Source organism: Cydia splendana, chromosome 21, assembly GCF_910591565.1.
Source record: "Cydia splendana chromosome 21, ilCydSple1.2, whole genome shotgun sequence".
Taxonomy (NCBI): Eukaryota; Metazoa; Arthropoda; class Insecta; order Lepidoptera; family Tortricidae; genus Cydia; species Cydia splendana.
This window is the reverse complement of record NC_085980.1, coordinates 2767784-2786623: the sequence shown is the minus strand read 5'-3', so window position 1 is coordinate 2786623 and position 18840 is coordinate 2767784. Positions and strand designations below refer to the sequence as shown.

General features: G+C 37.9%; 1 protein-coding gene across 1 annotated transcript in view; it reads right to left on the bottom strand.

Annotated features, from left to right (window-relative positions):
• LOC134801181 (large neutral amino acids transporter small subunit 1) overlaps positions 1 to 18840 on the bottom strand; it is a 49071-nt gene that overhangs the window by 23631 nt on the left and 6600 nt on the right. Inside the window, exons 2-3 of the mRNA XM_063773728.1 lie at positions 11770 to 12007; positions 4359 to 4502 (exon numbers count right to left, since the gene is read on the bottom strand). Coding sequence (XP_063629798.1) covers positions 4359 to 4502; positions 11770 to 12007 — 382 coding nt within the window. The remainder of the gene's footprint in view (positions 1 to 4358; positions 4503 to 11769; positions 12008 to 18840) is intronic.

Sequence of the window (18840 nt, the reverse complement as noted above, 5' to 3'; positions counted from 1 at the left end):
AGGGTCAATGAACTTACTTGTAAACAATCAGTATTCGACAGGAAATTATGCTAATTTGTTGCCATCTAACCATTTTTAGGTCTGCTTACAGCACGGTAAGAATCATTGCAGGATTTTCGCTTTCTTAGTGGTTCCACTTGTTCAATACTTGAATGAAATAGTTATGTTATTCCTTAATATTAATAATACTAACCACAACATTGTTTACAACGACAGTTCAAATGGTGACATTGACAACCACTCAAAAGTACGCAATCGTCTTATAAATATCTCTGGTTTCCTTGACTGATCAAAAGGTTTTAGTTTCTTAACACGTTTCACAAAATTATTTTCGAATAATTGGAAACTATTTAAAATAATAAAAAATTACATGTAGGTTGTGTTAGTTGCACCAAATGAACTTGCAAAAATGAAATACTAAGAATAAATCAAGAATAAATACTTCTTCAATACCAAACTAACAAACCTTCTTGCGTGGTAGGAAATAGACAAGACGTCTGATGTTTGAAATTAAATTTTCATTGAACTATACTTATTGAATGTCATATTCTTCAAATAAAAATGTTAGATGCTCGTGGCTATTTAAATTTGTGGGGCTGTGTAAAAGATATGGTGTACCAAACCAAACGGAATGTGAAACTGCGGACGAAATGAGACAAAGGCTAATTGGTGCTTTCTGCGGAGGATAAATGACGAAGAGCATACACTATATCGCATGTGCATCGACATACTCGGGTACGGGCTGCGGCGGCATTGTAATACACGGAGGTACATTTGAACACCGTATGCGAAAAGAAGATAGTATTAAATATTGGAAAAAAGTAATTATCTAAGAAAGTAATAAAATTGTTTGTAATATTTTTGCATGCATTTGATTTATTTGACATTTATGCGTCATTCATACATCATTGCGATACTGTCAACGATCGGAAAAAAGTGTAAAGTCCCGAGCTTTCCCGACGGAGATCCTTAATCTAGCCGTCATGTGCACATGCTATAGGGTTATCACCACAGTTAAAAATTTAAGACTTCGGTTTCTATTTCTATGGAGGCCGATTTTCAGCCCACCGTGCGCCGCGAGAAATCCTGAAGCAATTTACTGCAAAGACGGGACAATTGAGGTTTATTCCTAATCCGATTTGTTGCTATACAATGTGTGTGTAGTTACAGTAGTAATGGCCCGCGTCTCGGTAGAAGTCGACTATGTTCATTTACAGGAAAAACGGTACACAAGGATCTCGAACGTTGTTCTTAATTTTCCCCATTTAGGCTATGATTTCCAGACAAATGTCTACTATAAACTTTTTCTAAATTTTTTACCAAATCTGTTCAACTGTTTTATGGCTTCTCTACACGATGGGCCAGCGCCGGCCACTCCAAGGGACGCATTTATGCGTTAGAGCAGCGGTCGGCAACAAGCGGCCCGCGAGCCCCCCCTGGCTATTTTGTATGTAATATCGCCAAACAACAATGTCTGAAAAGTCACACATATTAACAAAAGTGCGGCCCGCGTCAACTTCCTTAACTACTATGTGGCCCTTGGCTGGTAAAAGATTGCCGACCGCTGCGTTAGAGGGAGCAAGTGATATTGCTATCTCATTCTACCGCATGGCTGCGTCCCTTGGAGTGGCCGGCGCTGGGCCATCGTGTAGAGGAGCCATTAAGTTTGTTGCGGAACAAACATCCAAAACAGCTAAAGGTCTAAATATCCAAGTAAAGAAACATTAAGATTAATAAAATTAGACTTACCTATATCGACCGGGATATGAACCGTGATTAAGTACCTTTTGTATTGTTTTCCAGATATTTCGACGCAGTTACATGCATCTTGTTCACGGGTATAAACATATCCTGGTCGATATAAGTCTAGTGAAACTAACCGTGAACCGTGAATCATTCAAAACTGTTATTAAAAAAATTAGTATGACCTATTCGTATTATCTTTACTTCTAAAGTACAAAGTACTGTTTGAAATAGTTTGACTAAAAATTATGTAAAACCAACTGTTATTGGTACCCTTATTGGGTACCATTTTACAATCTAAGCGACGGGAAAATCCTGAACCAATAGACTGCACAATACGCGGGGCAATGAAGTTTTATTGACCCATTATTTCAGGGACATGTTGTAGACATGTGATATAATCGTGAAAAGTAAAGGTATTAGGATATTGCAAACTTTACTTAGCAATAATGTTTTCTGGGTAGGCCAATTTGAACTTACTTGCAGTCAATTATTGCTTCTCGCTAGAACTACAAATACCGTAAAATGGGGTGAGTAGGGTCAAAACTGAAATTCCAACATCGATAACATTTTATTTTTACATATGAAAACTGAATGGTGTATATGTATATAATAAGTGTTCCGGACGTTTGTATTTTAGTTTTTATTTTATTTTGGGTAGTTCCATTTCATAACTTTGACGATAAAGAGGAAAACCCACCTCACCCCGTAATGCCTCGTATTTGGGGTGAGAGGGGTTTTCATACAAGGTGATTTTGGAAGATTGTTGGATCGATTTTTTTTATTATGCGTATTAATATAGCTCCATTTTAAATTGGAATACATTATTTTTGTATCAGTAGCCTTAAAATCCCTTCTCACCCCCCTCTCAAACCTTCTCTCCCCATTCATAACCCCCTACTACTCTCCCCGCGAAACCTACTCATCCCGTATAACGGTATATAAATATAATATAGACAGGTGCAAACAAAGTAATCTGCGAATTAATAACCAATAACACTAATTTAAAATTTCACGATTTTTACTCATTATTATTCACGTAAACTTAATTATACTCGATTAAGTCAATCAATTACATGATTGTTAAAGTTAGGTTGCCGCTATATAAAAACGTAAATTTCAGGCTTTATAAAACAGTTCCTAATACACGCCAAACTAAGAATACAAAAATAACAACAACAACAGAACGTACTAGACACATTGAGTCATGAACAGCATTTTATTTCACGATCGAAGCAGGGTGAGAGAGAATAAACTAGGTAACTGAGCCGATAGGTCGATATCGACACATCAACTTTGCTTGTTATAGTTTGAAAAAGCTGCTTCCTTGGTACTTCACAACTTATTCTAGTTATGATACTTATGATTTTGATAGAACATAATCATATTTAAGTTGTGAATCATTTAAAAATATTTTTCCTTTTCTGATTTGTCGCGGTCGCGGTAATTAGCTCAGACATATTTTTTTGAGAATTACCTAAAATAGACACTCTCCTATTTAATTTCTTTTCGCAATTTTCCTTAGTTCTGGCTGAAGTCTGGATCTAGCTTAGACACAAAGACGGGTAATAAACTAAATATAGTACCACCTACAAACGTCCCAAGCAAGCAAGCAAGCAAATTTACATATTGTGACGATCAGCCCATTCTGTTGTAGGTTTAGCGATGCTTTATCTACTCATAAGAAAAATAAGTACAGTTAAAAATGTTCAGACCATTTTAAGGATTCTGTGCCAAATATATAATTATGTGGGATTTTAAGCGAATATGGATCCATCCATTGTCATCTTGAGCGAATGGGAGGTGATCGGGCGATGAAAAGAGCGTTTGAGGGAAAACCGATAGGACGCCGCCCGGCCGGTCGACCTAGGTATCGATGGGCGGATGTGGTGGACGCTGATCTGCGCGAGCTCCGGGTTGAAAACTGGCGAGAAACGGCACAGGACCGGGATCAGTGGCGAGTAGTCGTGTTGGACGCCAAGACACACTTTGAGAGGAGTAAGTAAGGATTTTTTTGTACCTAAAGCACGGTCTTAATTGTAAATTAATATCGCCCGAAATCAACCCAAACGCGGTTTTGGCCTTTAAAATCCGGAACCTATTTAAATCTGTGCATAAACTTTTTCTTACTTATTCAGTGCTTGCCTTAATTAAAATGAATTGAAATGAGTTTGTTTTGTAAACTATCACACTAAACGTTTGACGATTGTTTGAGCAAGGTCAACACATTAGGGTGATTGGTAACAGTTTGGTCAATGACATGCAAACTTCGTGAAGGTTGTGGTGGTCGTTAAATCTGTTTAGTAAGTAACAGGACAAGGTGGGCATCAGGAGGACACAGTCGCACCTATACCTATGTATCTTCTTCTTCTTCCTCGCGTTATCCCAGATTTTCGCCACGGCTCATGGGGGCCTGGGGTCCGCTTGGCAACTAATCCCAGGACTTGGCGTACACACTAGTTTTTACGAAAGCGACTGCCATCTGACCTTCCAACTTCCAACCCAGAGGGTAAAGTAGACCTTATTTGGATTAGTCTGGTTTCCTCACGATGTTTTTCTTCACCAAAAAGCGACTGATAAATATCAATATACGCGAGGAAGAAGACATATCTTACCTGCGAGCAGGGTCTGACGATCATACATTCGATCCACAGCCGAACGAAAGCCGCGAATGGCCCGAAAGTCTCCATGATGTACGCGTAGTCCGCGCCGCTCTGACGAATCATGGTTCCCAGTTCTGCGTAGCAGTAGGCGCCAATCTAGGGACGAATTAGTTTATTAGTTAGGTACTTACAGGAGTTACAGGAAAAAGGTTTTGTTAACTGTTTGCAAGTTGCAGAATATTCTAAAAGTTTCTGGAAAGTTACACGAGAATTTAAAGCAAATTTCCATTCGGAAAGATTCTTGTAAGAATTTTTCAAAAAAGTAAGGATCAAAATTCATAATACTACAAATCAAAAGTCAAAAATAAGAGTAAAAGTGGGTTTCACGGTTACAGGCCAGACAGACGAAAATGGCGGGACGACCTGGGTGCGTAGCCAACAGTTTACTCATGTCCTTAACTGGTGACTGTTTTATTTAGTTCAGAAACGCGTAACTTTTCAGATAAAACAAACCTAACCTAACCTACGGCGCGATTCGGGAAATGAATTAGAGATTAACTAGATACGATATAGTAAAGATATATTAACTCCACTATTTCATATCTAGTAAATCTCTAATTCATTTCGGGAATCGCGGCGCCAGCCCCATAAGGTACCTTTTGCCGTGGAACGTCACATATCTTTACCATTTCATATCTAGTGAATCTCTAGTTAATTTCCCGAATCGACCCGCTAACCTATCTATAGGATAACCTTACGAAAATCCTGAAAAGTTAACGGTTTCAGTTTTAAGACTAATAAACAATACATTAATTATGACTTGAAACTTTATGTGAAACAAATGGACCCCGACATTTATGATGTCACACCGTGAATAGCCATATAATACTTTTTATTCGATAGTGTCGATAAAAAGTAATAAGTTAACTAAGCTTACGCTTTATTATGTTTCGTTATCAATAATGATTGAAAACGTGTTCCTGCAATGGCGGCTCAGTGACAAATCATGTTATCGGCAGATAGTGGGGTCAACGGTATTGACCGGCAATAAACTTGGAAATAAATATTTTATTTATAACAACATAACATATTGGTGTCAGTCGAGCAACAGTCACTGTATATTCAGTAAACGTCGAGAAACTTAGAAAAAATAATTTTGCGAGGAATGAAAACTAGTTTATAAGACATCATCGTTTATTTTTCTCAAAAAAAATCATAGGATTTTTAATATGTTTGACAGTTAAACTTTTAACAATGTAAGGTAAACGTACTGGTGCTCGACGCGGTCCTAGTACATGTCATCTTGAAATTTAAGTCATTGTCAATAGAGGTGACAGCAAGGTGTCATCTATTGTGCATTAGCATGTCGAGCACTATAGGTACGTTTACCTTATTTTAATGTATTTTGGGGATGATTTTTTTAAGTTACTATATTTTTCTGTGTGTCCCCACCAGTGTCACCACTAAGTCGTACCTATATTATATAGTCCTAACTCAGGTTCCCATTGAAAACTAGCGCCACTGATTGCATATTAACGCATTCTTTACTATGGAACTGTTGCCGCAAGATTTGATTAGTAAATAAAAAATATAGTTACATAATAATATGCAAATTCATATATACTCGTACCATACCTATGGATTTATTATTGCATTTATGCAATGATGCTGATACATTTTTGTTCCCTTTACCTCAAATCGACGATTGGCTTCGTGTGACCCCCGATCTCGTAGCAACTATTCCTTATCGGAGCTCAGAATCAGAAGAGTTAACATATCTCATTTGACCTATATGTAATTATAATTTGTTGCTACTTCAATCATTATCTCAGCTATTTTTTTTTTTTTTGCAGATCATAATGGAAATTTTATTTGGTAAAAACAAAGAAAGAAATAAACAAACATAATAAAACTTAAAAATCTAAAGATAAAAAATTTGGCCCAGATCGCCGTCAACGGGCAAGGTGCCCAGAAGGCTGGCTGTATTTCCCCGCTGTATGGCGATACTAATACGCTGGGCGAAATAGTGGCCAGCTCTCTGGTCACCAGAAGCCTCTATTAGGCGCGCCGACAAGTCTTTGTACAGTCGACGCGCACTTGGCCCCCACGGCCCCAATGTTTCGACACCAAACGCCGCATATATGTAGCTGCTTCCCAGAGCGGCATATTTGCGGCGCTTGAGGCTCTCGGCTGAGGAAGCCGCAGCGCCAGCAGAATCTTTGGTGCTTGGAACATGGGACGGTGCCAGGGTATCAACGCAAGTAGCGTCCCAAACTAGCGGCCGACCCATGCTCCAAGGCACCAGTGTCAATCCGTCGGGCCTCTTGCCATCATCCCTGGCCAGACCGCTGGGCTCGAGGACTGCAGGTACTTTGGCACTAACAAGAGCCCGACGGATGACATCATTTATACTGGCATGGCGGGGGATCCTGCCAGCGCTTCGAACACATGAGAGGCCATGGTGGCCAAGAATGTCCACCGTGGTGCCACATTGACAGCGATGAGGCTGATTGGTAGATGCCCCTACACGTAAGCTAGCTGCTAGGCGGAAGGTAGTGTTGTCTAGAAAAGTCCCAATGATTGGAGAGGGTAGCGCCTGCAGCCACAGCCCTGACTCCCACTCTGCAGTCGCAAGGAGACGAGCTCGGTCTGTCGAACTAGGTGACGTATCTAAAAGGTTTTTCCGTACTAGTTGACAGATCGGCTCGTCCCACTGCCTCTGCGAGCAGGGATTTTCAGGCAGGTCTGTGTTGGGACAGGTTATAGACCAGACGTTCTTGGCCTCGGAGCAGTGTGCGGCCTCCATAGATCCAATAGAAGGATCTAGTATTTTCCCTATAAGGCTTTGAGCACCATGCACCGAGGACAAGAACGCAGGTAAAGATACACAAGAAATTTTGCGGATGCCCAGGCCGCCAAACCTAATGGGCAGGCTAGCCTGGGTCCAAGACCTTTCGTCAAAAGAGATGTTAAAGATGGATGTGAGTGTTTCAACTACTAATGTGTCTAATTTTGAGACCAAATTGGGGTGTTTCCAAAGATGGGTTCCGCGAAGAATATACGTGAATTTTGGAACGAAAAGACAATGCTTAACGATCGAATAGGCTGAATGTAGATTAATTTTAGCACAAATTTAGTATAAATGATGTCATCCGTCGGGCTCTTGTTAGTGCCAAAGTACCTTCAACAGCTATTTTTAAAATATCAAGAATACCTATTAGTAATTTAAAGTTGCTTGAAAAGTTTATGAAAAAGAGAAGATATTTTCGTAAACCCAATTTAACGGCTATGATGTATGTAGTGTTGTATCTTAGCAGTTGATGAGTTAAATTCAAGGGTTATCAATTCGGAATATCAGACTCGCGCACGAAGAGTTCCGTACCACCTACGCAAAAAACGGCAAAAAAATCACGTTTGTTGTATGGGAGCACCACTTAAATATTTATTATATTCTCTTTTTAGTATTTTTTGTTATAGCGGCAACAGAAATACATCATCTGTGAAAATTTCACCTGCCTAGCTATCACGGTTCACGAGATAACAACCTGGTGACAGACAGACAGACAAGCGGAGTCTTAGTAACAGGGTCCCGTTTTTGCCCTTTGGGTACGGAACCCTAAAAATTAAGTAAGACCTATAATTAGCCTTATCCCGAATAAAAGGGTCTCTACTTTACACAAATTTTAATAATTACAAAAATGTTGGAGACAGTTATTTATCATATTTCCGTGCTGTCTTCATAATTTTCAAATAAATCGTGTTTCATTTATTTTCGAAACTGCCTGCATTTTTAATAATACCTAATTATTTCTCAAGACAGCTAGGACAAGCTTAGGTACTCGTCAATGTAATAAGTCCCCAAGGCAATCAATGAGCTTGGAGCTTTCAGCTCGGAGCTTTATCAAAAGCTTTTGCTCAAATTGAAATTGGAAGCGGCTTGGAATTAAAAGTTTACGAACATTGATCTTAGTTGATTGAGAGGGATTTTTTGTCAAGAGCCAGTAGGTATGTACAGTCAACGTCAAATATATGTTTACACTTTTGCACCTTACTCCTTGGTAATAAGGCAAATAATATAAACATATCTTTGACCTTGACTGTACAAAAAGGTCAAATTATGAAGATTATATTTTGTAATGTTAAATGGTTGTTCTGGACGTTTGGGAAGTTTCCGTGGAGCCGAAGTCAACACGTAGAGGCCCTTTTGACACTTTAATTAAAAAAAAGCTTATCGCTATAATTATTTTTTCCGCATCTCTCTGAGTTCCGTACCTTTTACGGAGTAAGATACGTGAGTGACCCGTTTTGATATATTTAATATGACTGGTGTCTAGGTAAGTCATTCAGTCAGAAATTTTCATTCCACGTAGCACGTAAGGGCAGACGTTGAAAAAATACCCTGTATATTTTTAGATTTATACTTTATATGGCTAATAGGTATGTAGGCCTTTGTTTACATTGGCAGTTTACCAATACTTCAATGACGAAATACAGATCCATCACTCGCAACAGGCTTATAAACTGGAACTAACATTACTTGTTACTTAGTCTACAAAGTTCAACCGATAATAGTACATTGTGCAACATGGGGCGTAAGTTGAATATTGCAAACGAGAGTAAGTTAAATCGCGACGGCTTGCGATGTATAGACTCGAGTTTGCAATATTATTACGCCCCATGTTACACACAATGTTTTTCATCACACTTGCGATACAAAAATTAAGTTTAAAGACAAAATACTGTTAACTAGTGGCTCTGTGAGCTGTAGACCTCGCGAGCATAGCTTATTGGGACCGTGCACGATGACAGCGCCACACAGCGGTTTGATCAATCAACAATACAAAAATTTTAATTTATTAAAAAAATACGAAGTTTAAGTGAAAACGGAGCCAAATAGTTCTTAGATAAGCTGACGAAATTTAGCTACTCATTCTCAAGTTAAAATTAGTTAAAATTAAATATCTTAATACCTCCGAAACCAGCGAAATAAATTTTCTGAATTTTTGGCCATTTAATCTATAAACATATTTCAAAAAGAAAAAACTCTTAATGATATCGATACGACTATTTGTTTAGGCGCGAGGTATCACGGCTCCGCCATTTTTAAAAATTTCCAATAACTGGATTGACATAAAAATTTGATTTAATCATAGAATCTGGTCACAAAATTTCACGAGAATCGGTTGAGAAGTGTGACCTGTAGAGGAGAACATCCGGACGGACACCGGACGGACATACGAAAGCAAAATGCCCGAGTCAAAACGTAGACCTTCGCTACGCTTCGGTCAATTATGGCACTAGAAACTTCATAACTCCCTAGGGAAAACGCTTTTTCTATAACTCCCGCTAAACCTGCGTGCAATTCCACATTTACTGAGCGAGTGTGATGAAAATGTACTTATACTACTGTACTGTGCATTAACTATGTTTAGTGTGAAGGGGGAGGCCTATGTTCAGCAGTGGACGTCTTATGGCTGAGATGATGATGATGATGATGATGTTTAGTTTAGTTTAGTTTATTTATCTCAATATACAATTTTCACACGGGTAAAATATACATACATTTCAGCTTGTCTTTAATCAGCTTCCAGATGAATTAAAAATGCTAGATGACATAGAGTTTTTGAGTAGTTTAAAAAAATGGCTTATAAAGAATGAATTCTATTCTCTCAAGGATTTCTTTGAATTATATTCTTCATGAATCATGATACTGTCTACTCTGTATAGATAGATATAGAATTGAATAGAATAATATTTATTTGAAAAAAACCTTGTTAATAATAAATATCAATATCAATAATTCATATATGCTATGTATGTGTATAATAGTTATGTGTTTTTTAGTTTTAAGTTAGTTTTAAAAGTGTCCATTGTATACCCGAGTTGGGTTACCGTTGAAACTCACATGTACATAACACCTCTGTAACACGGTTGTACAATAAAGAACTATCTTATCTTATCTTATCTTGTACTAAGGTAAACGTACTAGTGGTCGCCAATGCTAATGCCAATAAATGACATCTGACACGATGACATGTACTGGGACCGCGTCGAGCACCAGTAAAAACACTTAATGGTAATGTTCAATAATTTTGATAGGGGTTGCTCCCCATGTCCCTTAGTTCTAATAATCTTAAAAATGTAAGATTAGTTCTAAGTTAATTGTATGTTAATTCTATTTTAAAAATAAACAGTTTAAATTTTTTTTTGTACGTTTACCTTACTTCTCGTATGATGATCGTTTTTGTATTTTGTAATAATAAGTACTAGAACCGAACATCACAACATAAAATAAAATTACAATTAAAATTAGACCAAAATAATGCAAATAGTTATATGGAATTACTGCATCTATTTGAATTCTGCAGTAATTTAAATTGTATTTTTTCTCATTTACTCATAATGCATGTTAATTATAAGATGTAATGTTATGAAAAGATGTGTCCCGCCGAGTTTGTTGCCGGTCTCATATTGGGATACCCTCCTCCAATTGAGGGGGGACTTAAATCTTCTCGAGGCAGAGGTGTAGGGTTGGAGCCGGTGTAGCTTTATTTGACGTTCATAAGCGCATTGTAATATGCCTACTTGAATAATAATCTATCTTTATCTTTATTTGATTTCTTATTTTTAATAACGTTAATTACAAGAGTTTTAGTCATGCAGTGATAAAAGTCTGAGCTATTTGGAAATAAAACGTAGCATCTTCTACATTTCGACTAATCGTATTCTAGAAGTACGAAATAGACGCAATAACCCTATAGTTCCATTTATCCCGGTTGACCTTAGATAGGTCTGAAAAGAAACAATTGAATTATAAGGGATATCCCAATTACCTGCACATTAAACCGTGTTTCTCCACATATATTGCATATTAATTACAATCTGATTGGCACAGTCAGTAGGATCTCCAATATTAGTGTTAATAAAATAATGAGTAAGTAATGATTAAGTCCGCCTTTTGTATTATAAGGTTTTTCTATTGTGCAATAAATATTAAAAAAATAAGGGTCCATGGGGTCCCAGCGCGCACAAGTTGTTCGCAGAAGCGAAGCGTCTGGGTGACGTAATTGGGGACCGAAGAGCTGGCGACTACCTCGCACAACGTGATGGGTGACACAGTGAGGAAATGCCGCCAGCATCTTTGGTACAATGCCTCAAGGGCCTATTTTAGATCTAAGCTAGTTTTTAATTTCGTTTAGTAATACCACTGTATATATCTTGTTTGTAAATAAATGATTTATACCTCAATAAATATGTACTCTATAAATACGAGTGAAGTCACTTTTTTTAGGCTCTAATGATGATCTCTAAAATGAATATTACTTTAGAGACTTGACTCGAATAATCAAAATTAGAATATAAAGAAGCGATCTGTATCCCTAATTCACTTTCTTAACCACTTAAATGTCTGATAAAAACTCACCATACTGTAGATTCCAGAGGCCACCCAGACAAGCAGACTAGCGTTCACCGACCCCGTCCCTTTCAGCACCCCGGTTGGAGACACAAAGATGCCACTCCCGATGATGGACCCCACGATAACTGTGCATCCGTTGAGGAGTGACATCTTGGCTTCCAGGGCTCCTGCATCTTTGCCCTCTTCGACTTCTACGTCCGCTTTTAGGTCTTCGCATTCTTCGTCTGTTGCTTTTTTTGGTGACCTGGAGAAGAGAACAACAAACTTAACATTATTTTTATCCTGATGTCTTAAGGTAATCCTAGTTGGTCATAATAATAATAAATAGCTTAACGTAGATAGCAATAAGTAAGTTAATTGTGCCTTAGGGACCTTAGTCGAGATCAGGGCTCAAAACCGGTTTTTTTTTTAATCCCCAAATAGCCCAATAATTTTATGCTCTTTCCGTAGGACTAAATCATGTATTTAGGTAACGACTTGGTATTATCAGATTGGCCCATCAAAAATGAAATAATAAACCAAAGAACGAAAAAGAACGTAATAATACCGGTATTTTTTGTATGAAGAAAAAACCGGTTCCGAGCCTTGGTCGAGATGACAATAGTACAGTCAGCAGCAGAAGTTGCTAAGCGGGCCAGGTGTTCAAAATGATCTTGACACGACTTTATTGTAAAGAGAATAAGAGCGTGTCAAGGTGATTTTGAACGCCTCGTCCGCTTAGCAACTTGTGCTGCTGACTGTACATCGACAAACGCCAAACGGAAAGAAGAACGTATTGGAAGGACAAATGCTACGAAAATTCACGTGACTATTTCCATTGAGTATTTTTTCATAAGGCATTTGACTTATTGGCAGCGATTATCTACCATTGATGATTTGTGTCTAAGTCTGGTGAAAGGTCCCATGCATCCTTATGGCAAGCGATAAAGTGGAACTTTTTGCTTGGAAACGACACATTTTCTCGTACTATAGGAAACGGGTACAGTCAACTGCAATAATATGTTACACAACGAAGGCCGCAAAAATATCTGACACGATCTTATTTGTAGAGCCATAAGAGCGTGTCACATATTTTTACGGCCTTCGAAGAGTAACATATTATTGCAGGTGACGTAAGGTAAATAAAAGACTTTCATATTATATTAATCGTTCATCGCTGTTTGTTTAAACATCCGGCAAAGAAACACTTGCCCTCTCGACAACCATAGACCAAACTGCTTTTATTGCCAGCGGTCGGACCATATCGTACATCAAGGACTAAGAAATAAAAGCCTTTTTGGAACTTTGCTTATGTTTTAAGGATCACGCTAATAAAGATAAAGCCCCCTTCACACTCGTGCGCGAATCGCTGATTTGCGAAATCGACTCCACACTCGCGTTTGAGGCTTCGCGCCGCGATTCGCGCACGAGTGTGGAGCGGGCTTAATAATGTTTAGGTACTGTATCATCGCCCACACTGTTAACTGTACATCGGTGGACCTTTTGTAATAAGGTCCACCAATCTACAGTTGCAGTGTTGCTGTTTGTACCTGATATAGGTCCTGGTCCTATTAATGCGCACGTTAACTGCAGCACCCGCGATCTTTCCCACCATGATCAATAACCTATTTTACCTAAGCCCCCTTAATTAAGACTCAATTATTTAAAAAAATTTTTTTAAAGAAAACATGTAGGTATCAGCATTGCGACACAACGAGGTAATGCCGCCAGCATCATTGGTACAATGCCTCAAGGGCCTATTTTAGATTTAAGCTAGGTACCTATTAATTTAATTTAGTATTTGTACAGTTACTCTAATAGGTACCTCTGAATATATCTATTAAATATGTAAATAAATGGATTTTATTCAGAATCTCTCTCTGGTCGGTCCCTCATTACTGAGGATCGTGGTCACTGGAACCCCTCAAATAAACAATCTGTCTCCATCGGTTGCGGTCCAAAGTAGCCCTCACTACTTGAGGTAGCTTGGAAGAGGCGGTGGCTTCCTTTATTTGGTCAGACCAACGTGTTGGCGATCGGCCTCGTGTTCTCTTGCCTTCGGTATTGCCAACAATCACCAATTTTTCCAGATTGCTACCCTCTCTTCGCATGATGTGACCGAAATATGACAGTATGCGTTGCAGACATAATGGTGGACAGCCGAGTCTTAATGCCAATTATTCAGAATAATAACTCATAATTTAAATTTAAATTTTGGATTGGAGGATTTTAGGATTTAGATACGAGGAGGTCTAATTCATTATTCGGATTCCCTAGAAGACCGACGGGCGCTCTTGGATGCAACTTTTTTGTACAAGTTAGTGAACCACAAAATAGATTGTCCACAACTACTGACATTGCTGAACTTTCGTGCTCCATCTCGTTTCCCCCGTAACGCTATCACCCCTCTTTACGCCCCGCTAAGAAGATCAGTTTCAGGCACTAACTCTCCAATATGCAGGTTATGTAAAATTGCTAATGGTTGCTGTGACAAAGCGGATATGCACTATGACCCACTAAATAAATTTATAATATCTGTCCGAAAATATTTCCTAAAACATAAATAATTAGAAAATAAGTTTAAATTTAGAATTTCTTTAGTTGTTTACTTATATATGTTTTGCATGCGGTGTTTACCTGTAAGTGATTGTGACATCACTCCCTAACATGTATTAGCTTGTACGTTTTAAATGTATCGATGTCAACAATTGTTGGTGAACCTTAATAAAAAAAAAAAAAAAAAAATTATTCAACCATCCGTTATGTTTCTGATGTGGTTTTGATACGACCTTGACGTTTAGCATTCACGAAATAAGCGTGAGCGAACTTCAATGTCGTAGAGTTAGACCAAGAAAAGTCTGCAACGATTTTGATAGCACACGCAGTGCAAGTGCTGTTTTAAACGTCAAGTTTCTATGAAATTATGACATATAAATAACACTTGCACTGCGTATGCTATCAAAATCGCTGCAGACTTTTCTTGGTCTAACTCTATCAAAATTAGATCACAACCATAACAAATTGATAAGGGGCCCACTGATTAACAGTCCGCCGGACGGTATCGGCCTGTCAGTTGTTCGGAACTGTCAAAATTTTGACAAAACTGACAGGCCGATACCGTCCGGCGGACTGTTAATCAGTGAGCCCCTTTAAAACTGAATCGGCCTCCATATTTCCGAATGTTTTATTAATCACTAGGTATCACTTATAAAACAAAGTTCCCCGTCGCGTCTATCTGTTTGTGTGTTTGTTCGCGATAAACTCAAAAACTACTGAACGGATTTTCATGCGGTTTATACCTATCAATAGAGTGATTGAGGAAAGTTTAGGTGTATAATTTGTTAACCCGTGTGAAGCCGGGCGGGTCACTAATAGTGGTAAATAAAAGTGTACCAAGATCAAGGAGTACTGATGTACTGTCAGAAAATATCTAAAATCAAAACATTTGATAAAAATTATTTGATTTGTTCCCAAAAAGTTTTATATAATCCAAATATATCACGCATATTATGATCACTTTTATATGATAAGTTTCTGCCTTCAATGATATATGGGCACAATGAACCTATATCTGACACCAAACAATCACATGACTAACACACACAAGCACACACTTTCACAATGAGTGGTCGACTGAACTAAAGTGCCTCATCCTGTCTTATTTGCAATTGAGACGTAATCTTGTTAAACTATTTTGGTCGCAGATTTAACGACTGCACTTTGGTTGGAATAGGTCTACAGCCTAGTGTAGTCTCACACGAGACGACGCCCAGGACCGCGCAAAGTGGAGGAAAGCGGGCCCTGGCAAAGGCCGGGATAACGCTAGGTAGAAGAAGAAGAGGTCTACAGCCTAGTGTCTAAAACTCTGCTAAAGGCCTTAGTTTTAAGAATTTAATTGAGTAAGTAGACGTTTGAATGCACGCCGCATTTAATGAAAAAACCTACCATTTGAAGCCTGACCAGGAATATATGATCACGAAGTCTGTATCTTTAGGTATTTAAATAAAAGAAAACAATCCCTCAACTGGCTTAAGGAGTCATTTGAGGGTAGATTTTGTTTAATTTTATTTAAATACCTAAAGATACAAAGTATAGTGTGTCTAAAACTCTACTAAAAGCCTTAGTTTTAAGAATTTAATTGAGTAGGTAGACTGACGTTTGAGGGCGTACATTTAATGAAATTACCTGCCATTTAAAGCCTGACCAGGAATATATGATCACGCGCTATGTTGCGGAATTTCACTGGAACTAATTTTTTCATACTCTACACTTGAAAATAACAGCGCCCTCTTGACAATGATCATATATTACTGGTCAGGCTTTAAATACGAACTTTAAATTAAGTTTGTCACGTAAGATTTACCAATTGAGATATCGGCACTACTTTGAAAAAAACTCGTATCTTGTTCTTAATCAAAAGAAAATTAATTATATATCAATTGTCTGTGAAATTTAGGGATAAATTATACTGGCACTACACGACTTTAACCAGTTTGACCTCTAAACTACCTTCTTCGCCCCTACTTAATGACAAAGCTGTCTGCAGGAGCAGATTGTGCCCGAATGTACGTCCTTGAGCGACCCCCTTACAATAGTATTGAGAAGCGACGAATGAGTGCTTCGAATTAAATATGTCCCGTAGATACAAATACATTATGGTGATGTTAACATTGTTTATGACCGTCAAATATAATAATTACATTTTTCACGTTTAAATACATTGTAATATGTAGTGTATAATGTTACTATTAGTGGTCATAACATTGAATTATTATTTATTACATTAGTAGGTATGTCTGTTACATTACTGTCCGTGTCCGTGATAATGTATTACACTACTTATAATAACAACAAAACAAAATATGTCTGCAGAAACAATATATACCTATTAGGTAATTATGTCCGAGAACGCGTCCTTGAGTGACCCCAGATTCGCCGTAGATACTTTTGAAAAGTGAAATGAGCGCTTTGAACTAGAGTAATTTACCTACTTGATACGTGCACAATGAAAATGTATAATTAATTTTTATGCATTATGTTGGCGATACATTATTTATTGCCATCAAATTATATTAAAATCAAATATTGATTTGGTGAAAGGAAAAATGAAAATGAAATTAAATAGAAATAATTTATTTGAAACAACGCAATCTTAAAATTAATACATGTTAAACATGTGACATAGATACTTATTGTTTTATTGTTCCAAAGAGGATATACCACTCAGCCTGTGTCGGCGCACGTAGTGCAACCATCACGCCGATATTCAGTAGACCCTTAAAGACTCTCAGTGAATTTCTTGCTTGCTCTTATTTATTTATTTTGGTACTTACATGCAGAAACCCTTATTTTGCGAAGTGAATATGTAGGTCATACTAAGTAATTTTTACCATTGGACCAACTCTGAAAAGCTGTTTAATACATTTTGCGATTTCGGGATTCATCCCATAACAAAAGTTGCTCAGTATGATATATATATTCACCTCGCAAAATTTAGTTAAGGGTTAAAAAACAGGCCGTGTATAATACACTCCAAAAATAGTAGCAAAAAAAGCGGCCCAAGCATTCGTCCTTGAGGGACCCCAAGCAACGCTTTAGCACTAAGCGAGGTCTTTTGACACAGCGCTTTGAATTGCACTACAAAGGCCTGAGAGAGCTCGGGCTAGTGCGTTCTCATGTACCATTGTTATGTACTAACAAGATTTGGTTCGGGTATATTAAATTGTGGAGTTTTTAAACGCCTTTGACAGGACCACATACCATATAGGAACATTGAGAGAATGTAGTAAAAAATAATTATAAACTGAAATAAATGTATTACTAAGAAAAAAATACCAAGGCCTCCAGTGCCCCAGGCTGGAATTTAATATTACTTCTAATAGTAAAAAGTAATTGTCTAAAATAAATTTTCTACTTCGAGGAATTAAAGTTAATGGTTATTATGTAATTTTTTAAGACACACGAAGTCGCGGGTCATTAAGGTGGTAAATAGGTAGAATACTGAAAGAACACGGACATGTAAAAAAAAACAACGGGTTGCACTCCGGGAGTGCCGGCAGAAGTGAAAACTCAACGACATTGTAACTCAAATTATTAATAACAGCGCCATCTAGTGCAAAATGTCTGCAGCACCATACATATATAATTGAGGTTAACGCCATCTAGCGTTATTTCGTCGCATTACTTGAAACCCCTAAGCACATCAGTGTGAGTACTACAGTTATATTAATACCAGTTTGAGGGAAACTCACTAGATGGCATTTAAATCTAAAAAGAAAAACACAATGACTTTGTCCGTCACGCGTGACGTCACGCAAGCGCCCTGCGCCGCCTAAACGAAACAATAGGCTCAGGCATACATTTTCGCCGCGCGGTAGAAAGAGGGTTACGCCTTATGCCTTACGCCTTACGCTGTCTCGAGTTAACATTTTTTCCCCCCCTCAAAAAGTGCACAGCGCCGCTAAAGAAGTTTTCACTTCTAAAATAGAAGAGTGTCAAAGAGATATATATAATTATCCAAGTTTCGTTATAATAAACATCGTTATTCACATCAAAAACCCCATAATTACATTCCATCGGCAATGCCGAACCTTCATTCCTGTAATCTCGTATTTAGGTCAGATAATAAGGACAGGTCAATAAAAACTCAAGTGAAAGGAAGCTTTCATAATGTGGGACGACATAATAAAAATAATGTTTTAATTAAAATACAATGAATGTGTAATGAAATTGAAAACTGGATTTAAAATAAATAGGATGCGCGGATGTGTATTACTCATCCTATTTATTGTGAAGAAGATTAAAATTCAAATGTTTTGTAATCTCAAAAATCTAACAAAATAAAACAGACAAGTGCGAGTCGGAGTCGCCCACCGAGGGTTCCGTACTTATAGTATTTGTTGTTATAGCGGCAACAGAAATACATCATCTGTGAAAATTTCAACTGTCTAGTGTCTATCACGGTTCATGAGATACAGCCTGGTGACAGACAGACGGACAGACGGACAGTGGAGTCTTAGTAATAGGGTCCCGTTTTTACCCCTTGGGTACGGAACCCTAAAAATGATAATGCCTCTGGTAAAAAACATAGGTACCTAC